Raw genomic sequence first — 21,541 nt, forward strand, 5'->3', positions numbered from 1 at the left:
ACGTAGTGAATGCTATTACACGTAGGGGCAGAGATCTCTCATACTGTGGTCCAGTTTTAGATTAGTGTCATGCTTTAGTTAACTCTTTTTATGAGTCTTTATGTCGTTTTATTCATCGTTCAACGAACCAGTTGACCCATACTTTTACTAGGGACTCTGACTCTTAGTCTATACGGATCTCTTGGGTGGGTACTCCACCGAGTTGCCTTCTTTCTCTTTTGAGTTAATTAATAATAATAATTTTCTTCCACTTAAAAAAAAAAAACAAAACAAAACAAAAAAAACAAAGTGTATAAATAGAAATTCGATCCCGCGCCGGAGAATTGAATGAAATCCAAGCCGAAAGCGCCTTTTAGACAAGTGGAGCCAAAATTTGGAAGACCGGTCAAAATACAAAATCAAGCTTGTTTTTTTGGAGGGATAGTCTAAGGCGGCAAAATCACCACTGGCCGGCACGTGACTCTCTCCTCCCTCCCCTCCGCAATGTCCTCGTCGAGGTCTCTCCGGTCCTCCATCTCGCCGTTCCGGTCCAGGAGGCCGCCTTCTTCTTCTTCGGCATCCTCCACCACAGCAAAGCGTCCCACCACTCTTTCCTCGAGGCCTTCTACTGCACCTCCATCGAAGTCTTCACTTTCTCCGTCGACGCTGAGCTCCGACCACCAGCCGGATTCCGGCGGAAAGGCGACGGAAAGTGTGACGGTGACGGTGAGGTTTCGCCCCCTCAGGTATGGTGCTCCGTTGACCTCTGCCGGAGCGAACACTCCAAATGATTTTGATTGTATTGGTACTTGGTAGGTGAAATCCGGTAGGTTAATGCGTTTGTCTTAGCTTTTGACAGTGCTAGAGAGATTAACAAAGGGGACGAGATAGCTTGGTATGCTGATGGAGACTATACGGTTCGCAACGAGTATAATCCCGACACTGCCTACGGCTTCGGTTTGTTCACACCTCTGCTATTTACACTCCTTAGTTACTGATATAAGAGTTTCTATGTTTTAAATACAACTCATAATGCATTGGTGCAAGAAGATCATAAAGAGTGGTCCAGTGATGTCTTAGTCTTCAATTAAACCATTCTGATATTCTAAATAGTTCTATTACATGTACTCTCTATTTCTACTCCTGATGTGTCAATTGATGATTATTTATATTCATCTTGTGGGTCCCAAGAAAATGTCAACATCAAAATTTTGTGAGAGTGAGTAAAAATTGGGGGTAGAATTTGGGAGTAGAACTGTAGAAGTAGTATTTTCCTATTCTAAATTCTGTAACTTTATTGGGTCTAGAGTCAATTTTAGAATACATTGTTCCCTTGATCTAAATGTAGCATAGTTTGCACGGATGGAACTGCCTAAAGTGTTACCTGACTGAAATGATACATAATATATTACCCAAAATTTATACAATTAGATTAATGAAAGATGGCGAAGGACAAATGATTGGTCTTAAATCAGGAAGTGGTAGGATTCATCAAGGTTTGTGACTGGATTCTAAAACTTCTAAAACTTAAGACAATTTAGACTTTAGACCATTTGTATAAAATTGTGCACCTGACTGTAAGGATGATATCAACAGTTGGTATTTGGATATCAAATCTATCAATTCCAATATGTGCAATCTAACCGAGTAGTTAGAATTTTGCACCATGTGATAGGCTGGTTTCCTATGACATGATTTCTCTTTGCTATTAATGAGAGTTCATCTCTATACAATTTGGTTTCCTATGACATGATTTCTCTTTGCTATTAATGAGAGTTCATCCATATCTCTGTAATGTAATGAAAGGACAAGAAAAAAAACTGATAACTGTTTAACTTATGGTCTTAATGCCACTCTTATTTATTTATTTCTTGATTTTCATGATGAACAGAAAAGAATTATCATGGCATTTATTGTCATATACTCGTATTATGGTCTAGTTCTAGATGGGGATTGAGTTATATTCCCTTTTCTCCATTCTTTTGTTCAACATCTTTGCTTGTTCTTGGTGTTAGATGCATTAATTAAATTTATATTGGGTTTGTTATTGCTTTTGCACAGACAGAGTGTTTGGTCCTGCAACAACTACTCGCCGTGTATTTGATGTGGCAGCTCAACATGTTGTGAATGGGGCTATGGGAGGAATCAATGGTAATTCAATCTCAATTGATACAGAATATTACTGCTGGTTAAACTTTTTAGGAAAAATATACGTCAAAAGACCTGCGGTACAATAGTTGGAGTTAGTGGAATGGAACCATCCCTTTCCTTCCAAGTAAAGGAAAACTGAAAACCTATCTTAGGTGTTATTTTAAAATGTAAGGAAAATCAGACAGTTGGGTTGTAATTACATTTTGAAACTTTGGTTGCTTTTTGTACTAATCTTTAAACTGCACAAACACATAATAAAAACATTCATGTTTTGTAAAGAATAAGCTAGATTTTATTTGAAATTGTGCCATTATGAAGGCAATCTCCTCTTTCTTATTCTTCTGGTTAAATAATCAAGTAGACATTTTTCCATGCTTTGGTTTGTCTTCAATTTTCACCTATGTGAAGCATGGTGTTGTCTGTGCTTCTAGACTGCTTTGCTAGAGCCTAAGCCTTACTGCCACTACTGTAAAGTTCTAAATGAGAAAGTATTCATCACTATTTAATGTGTACATGGTAAAGTTTATGAAGCTATTAACAGAATCAGTGGTTTAATAAATATGCCCTGCTTTAGTTATATCCTGCATTCCTTGGTTCCTTGTTTACTTTGAATTTTTGTTTGCAGGTACAGTGTTTGCTTATGGGGTTACTAGTAGTGGGAAGACTCATACAATGCATGTATGTCCTTGAATAGATTTTATCTTATCATTTTCATACTTACCACTCAATGATAGGTTTATTGAAAATAATTAATGATTCAATATTGTATTCCTTGAATTCCCCTTGAAAAATATAATTAGAGTTAGAGATTTATGGTACCGGTGTTTCAAATAAATGCTATTTGTGCAGTGCTTTTGGCTTGGATGTTAAGCATTAGGTTCTGAACTTGTAGTGGACTGCGTCATTTGACTTTTAGAAAGCTGAGTTCAAAAGAAAACATTTTAAGAGAAAACCTGTAATTTTTTTTTTTTTTTTTTTTTGGGTGAACTATCTAGAAGTTGTGGGAACTAGTGCTTCCCTTAAGTTTTAAAGCATGGCATCTGAAGCTCTTTATTATGTGTGTGTATTTTTGTTATTGTTGTTGTTATTATTATTAGTACTGTTATTGTTGTTGTTGTTGTTGTTGTTGTTATTATTATTATTATTATTATTATTATTATTATTATTATTATTATTATTATTCAAGTTAGAATGTATGAAAAGAAAAAAAAAAAGTTCGATGGGCTTCTTTTCCCTTCTAGATTTTGAGTTTCTTCTAGGTTGTTTTCTTGTGCACTTTTGATTATCTAGTCTTCTTTAGATTGGAAAGGGACAAGGTATGCCATCTTTTCTATACTCTTCTTCGTTAAGTTCCATTGTAGCTATTTTATCTTAGGGCCTCACAAATCATGTCTATCCTCCACTATTTTGAAATTGTCATAGTATATGAACAAATAGGTTGACATGCACCTTCCTTCCATGAACATTAATAAATATTAAATGATATTCCTTGGATTGACCTTTTCCAGGACTATATAAGCTTCTAACTTCTATATGTTCATTAATTTTAAGTTCTATAATCTCTTACAAGGAGATATGTGCTGTGTAGAACTCTGAATTTTACATGTGAAGCAGTGCACTCCTGTTGCTAAGTCAATTATCTATTTTTCATTAAACCATCTTAATTTCTCTTCAATATCCTTTGTGGCTGTTTTCAGGGAGAGCAGAAGTCTCCTGGAATAATTCCATTAGCAATTAAGGATGTGTTTGGCATTATCCAAGAGGTATTTGCCACCAGCCGTCATTGTATTGTGAAGTTGGTTGTTTTCTAATCATTAATTGTATTGTGTCAGACACCAGGGCGGGAGTTTCTTCTCCGTGTTTCTTATCTTGAGATTTACAATGAGGTAAGTATTTTTAGTTTTTTACTTTTCATCAACACATGACTTTAGCAACTGATATCCCTTCCTATATTCTAATTCTTGTCATAGTTTATAAAATTTCTTATTGTCATGGTAATTTTTCATGAAACTGAACCAAGAAGAAAAATTACCTTATGGACATCAGAAGTGCCCAACTATATGACCCCCCCACCACCCATATTCTTGGTCTTGAATTCTGTATTTTTCTTTGGTGCAAATTCTGGTGGTTAATTTTTCTTTTAGATCTATTTTTTCAGTTCCCATATATACTTTGGTGGTTTCTTTTCTGGGGTATTCTTGTAGTCTGAGTTTTTACTTTTAGCGTCACTAATGAACCAGAGTATTCTTTCTAATAGTTCACTTTTGCATAACATAATGGAACCTATTTTCTTGTGTTTTTTGGTAGAATATGAACTGTCTATACTGAACTGATGAAAAGGAATTATACAAGACAACTATTTATACAAGCTAGTAGTAGGATTAACCAAGCTCTCAACTTCTTACTTTTCTCTCATAAGAAAAACCCAAGTTACCCGTGTATGATCATTAATGAATCTCACAAACCATCGAGTGCCAGAAACATTTTTTATCCGTGAGGGACCCCACACATCACTATGAATAAAAAAAGCAGTTGAAGGTTTGTATGGAAGTTAAGGATAAATTGTTCGAGTATGCTTTGCAATTTTACAAATTTCACAATGAAAAGAGGCTGGAGTTTTATTGATAAATAATTTAAGAAATAATTATGCGAGGTACACAAAGCTAAGATGACTAAGACAATGGTGTAACAATATGATTTCACTATCTTTATTGACATTGGAATTGGACACGGAAAATGATTCTAACATACTCTGAGATTGGACACAACTTGCATGAGAAACTTGATTTGAGGATCGACAACATGAGAAGAGATAGAGCCTGGAACACAGTTCAACACTACCAATCATCTTCCCAGATATCAAGTCTTGGAAAATGCACAAGTTTGGATAAAATTTAGTAACACATTGAAGATCACTAGCCAATTTGGTAATGGACAAAAGATTGCAATCCAAGTTTTGACATGTAGTACAGAGTTGAGATACAACTCTTTAGTAAGTTGAATGAAACAGTCATAGGAGAAATTGAAAATCACCACCAATCTCTCCTTTATTCCTAAAATATTTTCCTAAAATAAATTCCCTTGACTCCCCACTATTCAACAAGTAGTTGATAGGTATTCTCTCAACCTCCCTCCATATCCTCTAACAATTTCCATTTAATGTCTTATTTTATTAAAAAGAAAAAAGCTCAAAGTATCCTCCCAATCTCAATTTCAGGTCATCAATGACTTGCTTGATCCAACAGGGCAGAATCTCAGAGTACGAGAAGATGCTCAGGTATGTTTGATTGAACATTTCGAATACTTGTTACACTATTTAGATCACTGTGATGTTCTCCGGATATTTTCGTTTACAGTTTTAATGCTCACATGGTTTTATGTTAAAAAAATGCTGAATTCAAAACGTTGCCTAGATGGTCACATGTTATGTAGAGGTATGGTGGCTAGCTTGGTAAAGTTTTCAGTCTATAAATTAGTCATTAGCAGTCTCATCTTAGAGGGGCTTGGCAGTCATTAGAAAGAAAATCAAGTTAAGAGTTGTACAGAACTTGAATGTGTCTAAGCATATTTTGCTGTATTTTGTATTCTATTTTCTGTATACGTTAATGTTGTTATCTAGGCTGGTAAGTTCTCTAATCAGTAGTACATAATTTGGTAGTCTAGGATTAATGACAGATCCATTATACTTAAATTGTTTTTATTTTGAATCAAACAGTGTTGCAAAAATCGTGCCTAGGCGCTAGGCGCCGCCCGGCCGCGGCGAGGAAGGCCGGAATCGGCCGATTAATTAATTAATTTATTTATTTATTATTATTTGTGTTGAAAAGTGTAGAAACTTTGGCAAGGCATAACTTTTGACTCGGTTATCCGTTTTGGACAATTTTTTCGAGATCTATCCACCGCAAACAATGCTTTTTTTGCTCTTAATTTTAATTTTTTATGTATTTAGATGGTTTCAACAATATTTTGAACGATTTTACAACCACTTACGTAAATAATTTGTAAGAAAAAACTAGAGGAACCTTATGTTTTATTAGTGTATTTTAGTTTAATTTTTTTTAATAATTTTTTAAAAAAAAAAAAATCGGTGCCGAGGGGGCGCCTAACGTATTTTGCAACATTGGAATCAAAGTTTCCTATTTGATAGATTAGGCTTTAATTAGCTTTGGAAATCTTTGGTGAATAAGGAATTGAAATTCCTTAGCTTAGGTAAGAAAATTATGTGGCATTGTGCAGGGTACCTACGTTGAGGGAATCAAAGAGGAAGTTGTTTTGTCCCCTGCACATGCTCTATCACTAATAGCTTCTGGGGAAGGTATCTCTTAGTGCTTTGCTGAAATTCCTTCAATTATTCTGTTTCAAGCCTAAAAGTGGAACAATTTTAGCTATTTATGAACAATTCCTGCCTAACCTAAAAATTGTAACTGGTTTATATTATTTTGTAAGAACTAAAAAAGGAGAAAGTATATTATACGTTTTTGATTATTTCAAAACACATGGGTCAAACCACACTAAAAGATTGAATCCAACCAATTAGTTAGTCTAACTCATGGCCTTATAAACCCATATGTTCTCTCTTATTTTATCAATTTGGGACTCTTTAACATTAACAAATAACTGTGACCTTGATTTGACGTGATGCAGAGCACAGACATGTGGGTTCTAATAACTTCAATTTACTGAGCAGTCGAAGCCATACGATATTCACTCTGGTGATTTTTTTTTTTTTTTTGAAAGTTCACTCTGGTGATTGTTTTTATTTTTTTCTTGAATTTAGTTTGCAACAGTATTGACAATGATTGATTTGTACTCCTTTCTCTTGTTTTCATTAGTTTAGAGCTGGTTCACAGCCTTCACTCCTCACCGTGAGATAGACTTTTGGACATCTTTTTGGTTCTTGGTCTCATTTGATGAATTCTCTTAATATAGTTGATATAATCTTTTATGGAGTATATAAAACATAGTACAAAGACTTCTTCATTTTATTTTTAAAAAATATTTATCAAAATGCAATCTCAATCACTTTAAGCAGAATTGCTTATGTATTTATATCCACATCTTTCATTCTTGAACTTGTAAGATTCTCTATCAATTGATGGAGGTCTGATGAGTGTATTTCTCTGCCAGACAATTGAAAGCAGTCCACGGGGGGAAAATCAGGGTGAAGAAGTGACTTTATCACAATTGGTATGTAGTGCCCTTTTTATTAGTTTTCCGGCATTTGGAGATTTAATTGTGCAATTTGTTAATGCAATCAAATAAGTTCGGTAATTCTGATCCAAATTTGAAAATGGCTAAACAAAAAAGTACCTACCTACCTATTGTCCTATTGTCATTTCTAATATGGAAAAATATGGAAAAAAAAAAAAAAAACTGTTTTCAAATCCTTTGTTAAATTGGAAAAATGGAAAAATAGTTTTCCAGATGGAAAAATGGAAAACAGTGCTAAAAAACAGATTTTCTGGTGAAAAAATGGAAATTTTTTCTGGAAACTAAACCCTGATGTTTTTGTTTTTGTCATTTCTTTTTTACTTCTCAGTTTGTTATTCTTGTCAATTGAATTAAAAAATTTCTTTGTAGCATTTAATTGACTTAGCAGGTTCTGAAAGTTCAAAGACAGAGACAACTGGGCTGAGAAGGAAAGAAGGTTCTTACATAAATAAGAGCTTACTCACTCTTGGAACTGTATGATAATGCTTCTTAGTTTCTCCTTTTCTCATTCTTTGTTTATATAGTTACTTCATGCCTGCATTTTAAGGATCCTTTTAGTGCTACCATACCATAGAAAAAAATTGCATTGTTCTTGAATTCTATGTGTTAAGGAATATGATATATAGAATCTCTATATATTAGGCAGTTTAGGGTTTTAGGTAGGTAGGACATATGGAAACTTGTTTCCTATTCGTAGTTTTCTAGTACCTATTTATAGGGCTTTGTATTTTCTATTCCTATGAGAGTTTGATATAACATATGATAGCACATTAGAAACTCTCTCTCTTCACTTTCGTAACACTATGCATAGCTGCCTTTTTGTAAACCTTTGAAGACGAATTTCACTTAAACTTTACAATTTAATCCAGGTGATATCAAAATTAACAGATGGAAAAGCTACCCACATACCGTATCGAGATTCTAAACTTACACGCCTTTTGCAGTCTTCCCTGAGTGGACATGGTCGAGTTTCTGTAAGTTTTAATTAATCTTGTCAATTACCATTTCACTATACACTGTCAATTGGTTTTTCAATTTTCTCGATAACTAGTTAAGATTCTGATTTGTTAATTCGATCCTTCTGCAGCTGATTTGCACGGTGACACCTGCCTCTAGCAACACCGAGGAAACACACAACACATTAAAATTTGCACATCGTAGTAAGCATGTGGAAATCAAGGCTTCTCAAAATAAGGTGAGAGTTGAGTTATATACCATCATATCTACAATATGTTCAGGGTTTAATTTTCGCTATATCTATTTTTTTTATTTAACCTCTTCCAGATTTTGGATGAGAAGTCTCTCATTAAAAAGTATCAGAAAGAAATTTCCAATTTGAAACAAGAGCTTGAGCAACTAAAGCGTGGCATGATGGAGAATCAAAATGTGGCTCCAGTCCAGGAAGATTTAGTCAATCTGAAGCTTCAGGTTTGTCCTATAAGTCAGAGGCTATCTTTTTATATTATATGCAGTAGATGAATAGCTTACTCTTTTATTTATATTTATGTATAGTGTTAAGAGTCCCACATTGACAAAATAAGAGAGAAGATATGAGTTTATAAGGCATGGGTTAGACTAGCTAATGGGTTAGTTTTATGTGCAGTTAGAAGCTGGGAAGGTTAAGTTACAATCAAGATTAGAAGAGGAGGAACAAGCCAAAGCAGCTTTGATGGGAAGGATTCAAAGATTAACTAAACTGATTTTAGTTTCCACAAAAAGTACTATTCAATCAAATGTCCGTGAAAAGCCTGGTCATAGGCGGAGGCATTCTTTTGGAGAAGATGAGGTAACTATCTATTTGGTTATTCAGACTTGTGGTTTAATAGTCAACAAATTGTCTATAACCAGTTTCTGAGATTCATTGTTATTGCTGATGCAGCTAGCCTACTTGCCAGATAGAAAACGAGAATGCATGATTGATGATGATATTGGAAGTATTAATTCTGAAGTATCTGCTGATGGAAGGGTTGATGTCACAGATCTTGATGAACTGGTTAAAGATTACAAGAGGAACAGAAGGCGAGGAATGCTTGGGTGGTTCAAATTGAAAGTAAAATTCTCACTATCCCTCTCGTTTTTGTGTATGGTTTGAATTGAAACACTAACAGTAATGTTTGTGGGCAGAAACCCGATAGTCTGGTTGTATCGTCATCTAGTGCTGATTATGAAAACTCAGCAAACAGTTCACCTTCAACCTCGTCAAAATCTTCCCAAGGCAGAGTTACATTCGGGGCTACAAAGGATGGGCAGAGAAAATCGGTCAGTAAAAGACGTGAAATTGCTTTTTCTGCAGATTTTCTTCCTGAAATAACTCAGGCAGGTGATTTATTTAGTGCTGCCATTGGAGGCCGGCAGCTACCAGCGGTAAGAAAAATTGGTTTGTTGTTAAAATTGAAGCATGTGCTCCATCTCAACTAAAAGCCTAAGCTGATAGTTGGGTTGCACATTAATGGCTATATGCTCAACAGTTAAAACTTTGAATTTTTTGATAAACAGGACTTCTAATTTTCTTTTTTTATCTTCTACAGACGGGGACCACTATAGCTGATCAAATAGATCTTCTTCGTGAGCAAGTAAAAATGTTGGCTGGTGAGGTGGCATTATGTATTAGTTCCCTGAAGAGAGTATCAGAGCAAGCAGCCAAGAACCCCGAAGACTTGCACCTTCAGGTCTGTGGTCTTTTTCAAATTCTAATATTCTATTGCCTTATCTTTTCACTTCATCTTCAATTTTTATGACATGGATTCATATGATCATTGCTTGATTTAGGAACAAATGCAAAGGTTAAAAGATGAAATTAGAGAGAAGAAACTACAGATAAATATTCTGGAACAGCGCATGATTGGATCTGTCGAGATGACACCAAAAGCATCAAGCAATATTGAAATGTCACAGGTAATTATTAGAATTCATCTTTACATTTTTTTATGAATATTTTAAAGAGTTAATACCATTCGAGGTCCTCCCAGTATAGTGGTTTTGCCACGTTTAGTCCTAAACTTTCAAATTGGCCATATGTGGTCCTTCGACTTTCAAATTTAACCATCCATGGTCCTTCAACTATTAAATTTTAACCAACCATGGTCCTTTTAAGAGGACCACGACTGGTTAAATTTCGAAACTTGAAGGACCATAGGTGGTTAACTTGGACCACGGATGGTTAAATTTGAAAGTCGAAGGACCACAAATGGTCAATTTGAAAGTTTAGGACTACACGTGGCAAAACCACTATACTCGGAGGACCTCAGATGGTATTAACTCATATTTTAAACTATTGAAATATATAAACATTTGGGACTGCATTCTTTTTCTTTTCCCTTCATGCAGGCTTTGTCCAAACTTGCTAGTCAACTAAATGAAAAGACATTTGAGCTTGAGGTATATTAATGCTTATGTGCTTAAAGTTGGCGTCTTGTTGAATGCAGCAGAACTGACATGGATATTTTACCTTTGTAATTATTGGCAGATTAAATCAGCTGATAATAGGGTGCTCCAAGAACAACTAAAAATGAAGGTAAAATTGAACTAGTCTCCTATATTTGGTACACTGGCATCTGATGACATAATTTATTGGTTGTTTAAGGTCTCAGAGAATGCTAAGATGCAAGAGACTATCCTTCTGTTAAGACAACAACTTGATGCCGTATTGTCAGACAGAAACTCGAAATTTCTACAACAAAGTTCTGAAAATGAAGATACTTCGGAAATATGTTCAAATGGATACATGGAAGCAAAAACTCTAAGAAAGGATGGAACTTGCTTAGACTCGGAAACGATTACTAATGAAAATACACCAGCTAGTTCTGTGTCCTTGGATGAAAAATTTATGCATGAAGATACCAAAGTGTGCAGAGATTTTGCAGTTTTGAATTCCAAGCTTCTTATGCAAGTAAGGTTCTCTTTTATAAAAAAAAAAAGAAAAGAATAACTGTAGTTTTCTTGTGACACATTCAAATTTGGTCTGTGAATAGTCAACCATTACAGGGCGTTTGGTTGAAGGGAATTTAAATTCCCTTCCCACTTAATTCTCACCTAATTCCAAAGGCCACAAAATTCCCTTGTTTGGTTGAAAGGAATTGCAATTCCCCCATTTTCATGGAATTAAAATCCCATGTCCCCCCTGGGATTTTAATTCTTGGGATTTTAGGATGAAAAAATGATAGTGATGAGTCAAAATTACCTCTCCCTTTTTTAACCTAAAATTAATACCTGACAACAACAATGGACATTTTGGACTTTATACTACATATTCTCTTTCAATTCCCATGTATACCAAACATTGGAATTGAAATTTCCAGTAATTCTATTCCTGTAAACCAAACACTAGAATTTACATTCCTACTTTATTCCCAGTAATTCATCTCCCATGGAATTGCAATTCCTTTCCCACGTAATTCCCCCTCTCCAACCAAACGCCGTGTTATATTTTGTTCTTTATATGCTCTTCATATCTTAGGCTGCTGAGATAGAGTCCTTGAAGCAAGAGAAGGTGAAAAGCACTGAAGAGAAGGACGGGCTAGAAATTCAATGTCAAAAACTAGCCGAGGAAGCTTTATATGCAAAAGAGTTGGCAGCAGCAGCAGCAGTAGAGCTCCGGAGTTTAGCTGAAGAAGTAACCAAGCTTTCATACCAAAACGCCAAATTGACTGCTGGAAAAGATGCCTGTCAAAGATTCGCTTCATTTGGTACCAAGCAAAATTAATAATGATAGCAGTCGAGCTAACGCACACTTGAGAAAGCCGCAAGATGGTATATCTATGGAGGAGCTGGAGCAGGAACTCAACGTACGATACCAAAGAGAAGCGTCATTGGTTGGTGCATTGTCCGAGAGAGATAAGATAGAAGCCGAACTGCGTAGAAGACTCGATGAAGCAAAGCGGCATGAAGCAGATCTAGAAAACGAGCTTGCGAATATGTGGGTGGCAGTTGCAAAGACGAGGAAATCTGGTACTGATTGTCGCAACCCGTTGGAGGAGTACGATGCATCCAAGATTCCACAACCGAGATCTGCAAGTGAATTTTCCCCGTCCAATGGGCATGCATGCAGTGAATCTAACGAGAATGAAATATATGACAACGGTGATGTGGGTTTTACACCCGAGGTGTCCAAAGCTTGCTGTCATCTAGAAAGGCAAAGGTGTAAGGAGTTAGAGAACTTTGTTTCAAGATTAAAGGTAAATAGTTCTGCAATATAACTTTAGTTGATCGTCTTTGCAACTTTCTTCCAGCTTTAAATTGTCTTAAGGTTTTATTTTATTTAAAAAAAATAAAATTCCATTTTGCTATTGCTTCTAGGGTGATGATTTAGGTGGCTTGGATATGAAAGAGCTTGAAGAGCTGCAAAATCTTCATGTTGATGCCATTACCAAGATCTGTTATGCTAAGGTGATAAGCATGCACTTTTGCTCTTGAAATTCTGTGGTTTTTTAGAGCACATCTTTTCTTCAAGATGATTATTTATCACTCCTTCAGACTTGCTTGGCTCATTTTGATTAAGAAATTGGACTTATTGCTCATCAGCTTTATAAAGTGGGTGAGGTGAATAAAATGGCAAATCAATATTTTTTTGCGAGGAAAAATTAAAATGACTATATTACTTGCTAATTGATACAATTACACTTTGGGGTAAAAAAGTATTTGAAATAATTTTGCTATCACCTTTGTTTAAACAAACTTTCTTCACACTCTCATGTTTGATTGAGTTTTTAGTTGTTATATGAAGATTTAATGTGATGATCCTTTGAATATTACTGACATTTTTCTGCATGGGGACTTACATTTCTTATTTTGCAGTGTTCAACGGATGTGTTGTAGCAGATTCCCTTTAACATGTATGTAGTTTTAATTTAGATTTTGCATTAAAAATATTTGATGCACTGTTGATTATTTTTAATGATGTGACACTTTTATTAACCATTGATGTGCAAGTGTTATACACAGGCAAAAATCAAATATTAATCTTGAAAAATTAGTTTTTCAATGTGGCCACTTTGTAGTTTGTATAATAGTTTTGGTCTCTCTTTGTCAATTTTGCTATTTATTTTCTAATTTATAAATCTTATTAATGTGTGTTATGAAAATTTTATCTTTTATAAAAGGAAAAATCACTTTTTGTAGGCTTGACCGCTTGATTGGGAAGGTGTTGTCAAGAATTGAAATTGTAACATTTTAATACAAAAATTATGTTTTACACACTTTCCAACTCTTTTCGGGAAAATTCATCATATTTTACTTCAATGCTTAACATTCCGTTCCCGAAACTCATTTTGAAAATGCTTATGTGCCATTTTCTAATTAATCAAAAATTTTCAGAAAAAGTTTTGATTCATCTCCTAATTAAACAAAAAAATAAAAATCAAAAACATCTTTCTTGGATTGGAAACACGTTTCTAGTCCATCTTTAAAAAAAAAAAAAAATCAACCTAAATAACAAATTCGGAGATGTGTTTACGACCCATTTTTTTAAAAATAATTTTTGCCCAAAAAGTTTAAAAATGTATTTCCTAGATTAGAAATAATTTGGAATGTTGGCGCCCTTCAATTTACCAACTAATCTTTAGATAATTATAGAGTTTGTATTTTTTAAAAATGTTTCTCTGTCACACAAATAAAGAAAAAAAAAAGAATAGTAACCAACGATGAGAACTGTATATTATGAACGGAGAATCACAAGGAGACTGAATATGGAGTCATACTATGACTCAAATACAAGAATCTTAATATTAGTCCTAATACTCCCTCTCAAGCACATGGTATACTTGTAACTTATAGCTCGTCTCAGAGAAAAGAAAATCTAGAACTATGCAATGCTTTCGTAAATATGTCAAGTTGATCTTTTGTTGAGATGAAGTTAATTTGAATTTCTCCAGCAGCAACTCTATCGCGCACAAAGTGATAATCTATTTCTACATGTTTGGTGCGAGCATGAAAGATGGGGTTGGCACACATATATGTAGCTCCGAGATTATCAAACGATAATTTAGGGATTGAAATACCTGGAACATGAATTTCGCGTAGAAGGGACATGACCCAAATTACCTCAACACAAACATACATCAGTAGAAGATCTAGCAACAATTCGTTGTTTCTTGCAGACCCATGATATAAGATTAGACCCAAGAATAACAGCAAAGCCACTTGTGGATTTTCTATCCTCCAGACAGCCAGCCCAGTCAAAATCAGAGAAGGCATGAATTTCTCTTGAGGATGACTGCCTGACACGTAGACCAAAATTAACAGCTCCTTTTACATACCTTAAAACTCTCTTCAGTTGTTCCTAGTGAGTAACCGTAGGGGCATGCATATGTTGACACAACTGATTGACTGCAAAGGAGAGATCAAGACGAGTGATAGTTAAATACTGTAATGCACAAGCTAAACTCCTGTACTGTGTTGGATCATAATGCAACACTGTACTAGAAGTCACGAGTTTTGACGTGGGAATGGGGGTGGATAATGGTTTGCATTCTGCCATTCCAGCATATTTTAGAATATCATGCATGTATCTCTGTTGGGAAATTAAAGTAAAATTCCATCACTGCATTTGACTGCCTCAATTCCAAGAAAAAATCTTGGCTCACCAAGATCTCTAATTTTAAAAGCAGTAGAGAGTTTCGAAACTAGGTGGGTAACAAGATTCGTATTGCTGCCCATCATAAGTATATCATCCACATAAACCAATAAATATACACAATCAGATCCCCGAGAGTAGTAAAATAAGGATACGTCCGTTTTTATGCTTGAAAAACAATAGATAGTAAAAATGTGTGCAAACGATTAAACCAGGCTCTAGGTGCATGTTTTAATCCATAAAGAGACCTTTTTAATAAACAAATATGATCCGGATAGTAAGCATCAATATAACCAACGATGAGAACGGTATATTATGAACGGTGAATTACAATGTACATGTAAGGGGAAAATATATACAAGAGGAATCACAGGGAGACTATAATAGGGAGTCATACTATGACTCAAATACAATGTAAGGGGAAAATATATACAAAAGGAATCACAGGGAGACTAGAATAGAGAGTCATACTATGACTCAAATACAAGAATCCTAATACTAGTCCTAATACTCACCCTCAAGCACATGGTATACTTGCAATGTTGCAAAACACGTTAGGCGCCCCCTAGGCGCTGATAGGCGACGATTTTTTATTTTTTTATTTTCTATTTTTTTAATTAAAAAAATTAAAAATTAAAAATTATCAAAGTTCACTAATAAAACATAAGGTTCCCATAGTTATTTCTTAGAAACTATTTACGTAAGTGGTTGTAAAATTGTTCAAAAGATTGTTTAAACCATCTAAATACATAAAAAACTAAAATTAAGAGTTAAAGAAGCATTTTTTGAGAAATTAGTGGGCCAAACTGCCTACAGTTGTTTGCGGTGGATAGATCTCGAAAAAATACGCGATTTGAATTTTTTTTTTGTCCAAAACGGACAACCGAGTCAAAAGTTATGCCTTCCCGAACTTTTCCAACTTTACAACACAAAAAAAAAAAAAAAAAAAAAAATTAAACGCCGGTTCAGCCAGCTAGGCGGCCTATGCGGCCGCCTAGCCGGCCAGCCGCGGAGGAGCGATTTTTGCAACACTGTATACTTGTGGCTCCGTTTTTGAATTTCACTTGAAAATTTTGATGATTGAAAAGTTCACATGCATGTGCATTTATCGGCTCTACATGATGAAGTGTGGGAAGTAATTTCCAGAGGGACTCTTGAAATCCTGAAAGTCAATACATCATTTCTTCTATCACCATATGCTCCTCAGTACGTACAAAAGCCAAAATTGGAGTGGACGTCTGAAGATAGAATTCGAAACAATCTTGACAACATTGTCAATGATATTCTTTTCAAAGCTGTAGATGATACTGTTTTTCCAAAGATCAGAAAATGCATAACCGCGAAGGAAATTTGGGAAACTTTTATCCAGATCGGAAAAGGAGATGAGCAAGAAAAAGATAACAAGCTTACAATTGCCATTAAAAAAATTGAAGTTTTTAAAATGTTTACAAATAAAAGCATTAGCGATATGGAAGTGTTAGGAATAATTGTAATATAGTTTTGATGAGTCAAAATTGTATTTTTAAGAATTCCCCATATTTTATTTTGAGTATAGTGTACCAACTTCTAAATAGACTTGAACCAAATATCCTATGAAATTCCAAGGAAAATAGAGGGGTCGTTTACTTCATTTCTCTGTTTTTCCATTTTCCAGTTTTCCTTTTCTATTCCCCCGGTTTTTCATTTCTCCATTCCTCCAATTTTCCATTTCTCTAATTTTATGGTTTTATTAAATACAATCATCCTATATAGCATTTGTTTCTACAACAAAGATAATAATAATAATAATAATAATAATAATAATAATAATAATAATAATAATAATAATAATAACAACAACAACAACAACAACAACAACAACAACAAATTTGTATGCATAAGGAGGAAGAAAAAGGAAAAAGAAAAAAATCTAATAATAATAATAATAATAATAATAATAATAATAACAACAACAACAACAATAATAATTTAATAATAATAATAACAACAACAACAACAACAACAACAACAATAATAATAATAATAATAATAATAATAATAATTTAATAATACTATTAATAATAATAGGAATTTAATAGTAATAATAATAAAATAAAAAATAATAATAATAATAATAATAATAATAATAATAATAGTTGGCGTTAAAGTTAGAAGAAGAGGCGATGAAGTCTGAAGAAGGAAATAGAAGAAAATCTGAAGCCAGCATCCTGGGATGTCAAGCATTAACAATCACTATTCACCCGTGTGTTTTCATTTCTCCATTTGGAGAAGTTGGTTTATGAATTCTCCAAATTCCTTAAGAAAGTTACAGCATGTTTGGTTCACGAAATGAATTTTAAGGTAATAGGAATGCTATTCCATAAGGAATGGAATAGGCAAGGAATAGAATATGAATTATATTCTGTTGTTTGGTTCGCGGAAGGAATAGACTTTAGGAATTATATTATAGTGTTTGGTTGATTTAAGGAATAGAAATGAAATATGTTTTAAAAGATATAAATACCCTTATAAAAACATGTGATGGTGGCGGTGGTGGCGGCGGTGTCGTAGGCAGTGGTGGTGGTGGCGATGGTGGTGGTGGTGGTGGTGGTGGCAACGGCGGTGGTAGTGATGGCGGTGGTGGGGTAGTGGCGGCGGCGCTTGTGGCGGTGGTGCTACTGGGGTAGTGGTGCTGGTGGCAGTGGCGGTGGTGGGGTAGTGGTGCTGGTGGCGGTGGCAGCGATGGTAGTGGCGGCGGCGACGACGACGGTGGTGGTGGTGATGGTGGTGGCAGTGCTGGGGTGGTGGTGGTGGCGGTGGTGAAATAGAAAATAAATTTAATTAGGGGGTAAAATAGGAAATAGAAACTTTAGGCTATTACATTCTCAAGAATAGCCTAATACCAGGACCCCCCTAGGAATCTCTATTCCCCTTGCAAGGGGAAGATGTCATTCACGGGAACAATGTTCCTGGGAATACAAGTGGTTACCAAACAGAGGAATATGCCTATTACTTGGAATGCTATGTCATTCCAGGCCTATTCCATGAACCAAACAGCTCATTAGAGAATGGAGAATGAATAAGATTTTGGAGGAATAAATTTAGTAAACAAGTTTTTCATTTTTCATTTTTCTACTTTTTTAGAAAATCCTCCGTTTCTCTACTTTGGTAAACAACCCCAAAACCTCTCAGAATATTGCTACTTAGGTATTATTTACAGTACTTGTATTAAAATTTTTTAATAGGTTAATGGGCAAAGCTTGGTGATATTTTGTGTAAGATCTTATGTTCGAACCCCATTGAAATTTATTTTGCAAGAGATAGCAACATCAACATCAGAGATGACCCGTTGAGAACTGTATCAATTGGTAATGAATGAGTCAATATTGCCCCTCCCGTCACGGATATGGGGTTTAAAACGATGCCGTTTTAAAATTACAATTTTCCCTTAATTCAAGAGTCATTATAATTGACATATTATGGATGAACATAAATTACAATTTTCCATTTTCAAAAAAAAAAACAATTACAATTTTCCATTTTCAAAAAAAAAAACAATTACAATTTTCCCTTAATTCAAGAGTCACATTATAATTGACATTATGGGTGAACATAAATTATAATTTTTGCTTATTATTAATCCGGGCATTATTTATTGAAAAATAATTTTTTATTTAAAAAAAGCTTGTGGAGAAAACAGATCGGAGCACACAATGAGAAGTGCTTTATGGAATGGTAAAGCTCCTTCCCTTGTGGAGGCAATTTGGTGAAAGAATACCAGTCTGGTTATTGAGAGAAAGAAATGATTCTACCAGTTTTGACCCAAATAGGGTCGAATTAAATCCTAAACGGGTCGAATCCAAAATTTTCTAACGTATATGTAATATCATCCCTGTTCAGACTCCAGACGCTCAACCCTCTGCATTTCCGGCACCATCTCTCTCGGTTTCTGCATTTTCGGCTCCGGCTCACCTCCGTGATACCTTTTCGTTCTCCTTTTTTCGATCGCCTCTCTTCTGTTATCTTGTCTGGAAACCTGAGAATGAATTTATTATTATTATTATTATTGTTGTTGTTGTTGTTGTTGTTTTTGTTTCTGAGCTTAGGCGTCTTTTTAATGCCAAAATGGAAGTATATGATTCTGAGATGCACATCAACCAAGAATTGATCTCCAAGCTATCTTATCTATAGGAGGATATTGAAAGATGCCACAATGAGATATCCAAAATGGCTATAAATTTGGCTCGGAAGAAGGCCAAGGAAGCGGAACTTAACTATAAATTGGAAGAGGTCACATTTGAGTTGCAGAATTCAGATCTCATGAAGAAATCTGTGAAGGACATGAGGACAACATGGAGCCACAATCCAAAATAGTTTTAAGTAATAGGTTGAGAAGCAATAATAACTATTTTAGATATCAGGACATGTAGAGAAAATAATATGAGGACATATTAGTTTATATATATATATATATATATATATATATATATATATATATATATATATATATATATATATATATTTATATGACATTTCCAAACTCAACGAACAATGAAATAACTATTTTCAATAATTTCTTTTTTTAGAATTTAAGTTCATTAATTCTCAATTAATATTAACCAAATAATGGAGTACAAAGCATACTAAAACAGTTATGCAACCGCTGTATTCTTGCTCCTAATTCATTAATCCTCTTTTTCAAAAGATGCATTATGATATCAGTCTCTAGGTGCTCGAACAAGAATTCATCCAATTTTTCACAGACAAGAATTCATCCAATTTTTCACAGAGTTATTTCACCTCATTCTTCAGCCTAACAACTATGAATGGTGCATACTCTTAGGCTCTTAGCACACCCAATGCAACATAGGCAAATACCTCCCCAGCACATTCTAGTAGTTCGTTGGGTGTGCTTGTGTAATGTATTATGGAAGTCCTAGTCAAGAACATTGATTTTGCTACAAGAGTAGATAAAGCCACAAGATCTGGTGTTCCAGATGAATGTCCAAAACTCACCATGTAGCCACATGTTTTTAGGCCTTCTAAAAATCCCTAAAAGGTGAATTTCCCAACAGATTTATAGACAACTTCCACTCCATTGCTAGATGTGATCTCATTAACACAGGAGACAAAATCCCCTTCCTTGTAGAGTATGGTATGGTAGCAACCATCTTCTTTGGCTTTGACAGCGTGTTCTTTAGTTGAGACAATTCTAATGATAGTTGCCCGGAAAGCATTTTCCTATTGGCACATAAGGGAGCCAACTCCACCTACTACAACATAAACAAGAACAATGTGTCTAAGGTTATCTTTGGATTTTTTTTGGAAATAGGGGTGTTACAAGTTGGTATCAGAGCTTAGGTTACGAAAACTTCAGTATAAGAAATTGATTTGATTAGGCTCTGATACAAAAACAAAATTAAGAGAAAATGAAATAAGGGCATATTAATTTTTATATACATTATTTTTGGCATTTCCAAACTCAACGCACAATGAAATAAATATTTTTAAGGTATCATGGAAGTCCTAGTCAAGAACATTGATTTTGCTACAAGTGCAGATAAAACACATCAAGGTCTGGTGTTCTAGATGAATATCCAAAACTCACCATGTAGCCACATGTTTTTAGGCCGCATTCTAAAAATCCCTGAAAGGTCTCTTACCCAACTATTCAGTGACAACTTCCATTCCTTTTCCAGATGTGATCTCATTAACATAGGAGACAAAATCCTCTTTCCTTGTAGAGTATGGTATGATAACAACCATCTTCTTTGGCTTCGGTTGCGTGTTTTTTAATTGAGACAATTCTAATGAAAGTTGCCCGAAAAGTATTTTCCTATTGGCACATAAGGGAGCCAACTCCACCTACTACAACATAAATAAACAAGAACAATGTTTCCTGGCTCAACCTTGAAACATATGCAAAGTAAGAACTGAGTCGCCATTCCCTTTACAAGTACATATGCTGCTGTAATGGGGTTAATAGACAGAGGAACATGCACAACTTTATATGCAGGGAGGATTTGTTCTTCAGCATATACTCCCTTTGGTTAGCCACCATTATAAGCAACAACATCCCCAACTTTTATTTCAGTTAATCCAAAACCAACGACTATCACCACACCAACATCCCCCATGCTAGCAGCCTTGCAAACCTCCTGGTAGAAATCTACATTTAGAAATTAAAGACAGAGTGCCTAATTTTTCACCCTGATCTCTCCTTCATTTGGATCTCCTACTTCAACATCCTCCCACTTGAAATCTCAAAACCACCGAGCTCGTGAACCCTAATAGCTTTAACCATTTTTGCTACGGCGGCTACTATTTTCGACGATGTAGATGTAACACACTCAGAAAGAAGACAGAAATGGGGGAAGAAAAGAAAGAAGATTAGGGTTTAGGAAAAGAAAAAAGAGAACTTACTCATGCAATTTGTGAATTTCTTTTCCCTTGTTTTGTTTTTGGCTTCCGCATTTATAAATGATATTTTTCAAGTTAATAAAAACAAATTTTCTAAGGTTATCTTTGGATTTTTTGGAAATAGGGGTGTTACAAGTTGGTATCAGAGCTTAGGTTATGAAAACTTCGGTATAAGAAATCGATTTGATTAGGCTCTGATACAAAAACAAAATTGAGAGAAAATGAAATAAG

The 21,541-nt window shown here is 34.8% G+C and overlaps 1 protein-coding gene and 1 pseudogene across 1 annotated transcript; one reads left to right on the top strand and one right to left on the bottom strand.

The window, feature by feature from the left end:
• The first annotated feature begins 350 nt into the window (after positions 1-350).
• Positions 351-13,327, top strand: LOC109174635 (kinesin-like protein KIN-7C, mitochondrial). Its single transcript, XM_019323902.1, is given in 26 exon segments — positions 351-725; positions 839-936; positions 2,041-2,130; positions 2,756-2,808; positions 3,828-3,893; positions 3,963-4,016; positions 5,348-5,407; positions 6,367-6,445; positions 6,775-6,842; positions 7,258-7,317; positions 7,711-7,815; positions 8,211-8,315; positions 8,429-8,536; positions 8,626-8,769; positions 8,945-9,127; positions 9,221-9,391; positions 9,466-9,705; positions 9,870-10,010; positions 10,111-10,236; positions 10,669-10,719; positions 10,808-10,855; positions 10,925-11,230; positions 11,798-12,037; positions 12,039-12,515; positions 12,637-12,726; positions 13,135-13,327. Coding segments are annotated over 26 exon segments (3,426 nt in total). The 5' UTR covers positions 351-483; the 3' UTR covers positions 13,156-13,327.
• Positions 13,328-19,729: 6,402 nt separating this feature from the next.
• On the bottom strand, positions 19,730-21,194 carry LOC109174637 (annotated as a pseudogene).
• Between the last annotated feature and the right edge of the window lie 347 nt (positions 21,195-21,541).

This window comes from Ipomoea nil, unplaced genomic scaffold (assembly GCF_001879475.1).
Source record: "Ipomoea nil cultivar Tokyo-kokei standard unplaced genomic scaffold, Asagao_1.1 scaffold0642, whole genome shotgun sequence".
NCBI classification, from domain to species: domain Eukaryota; kingdom Viridiplantae; phylum Streptophyta; class Magnoliopsida; order Solanales; family Convolvulaceae; genus Ipomoea; species Ipomoea nil.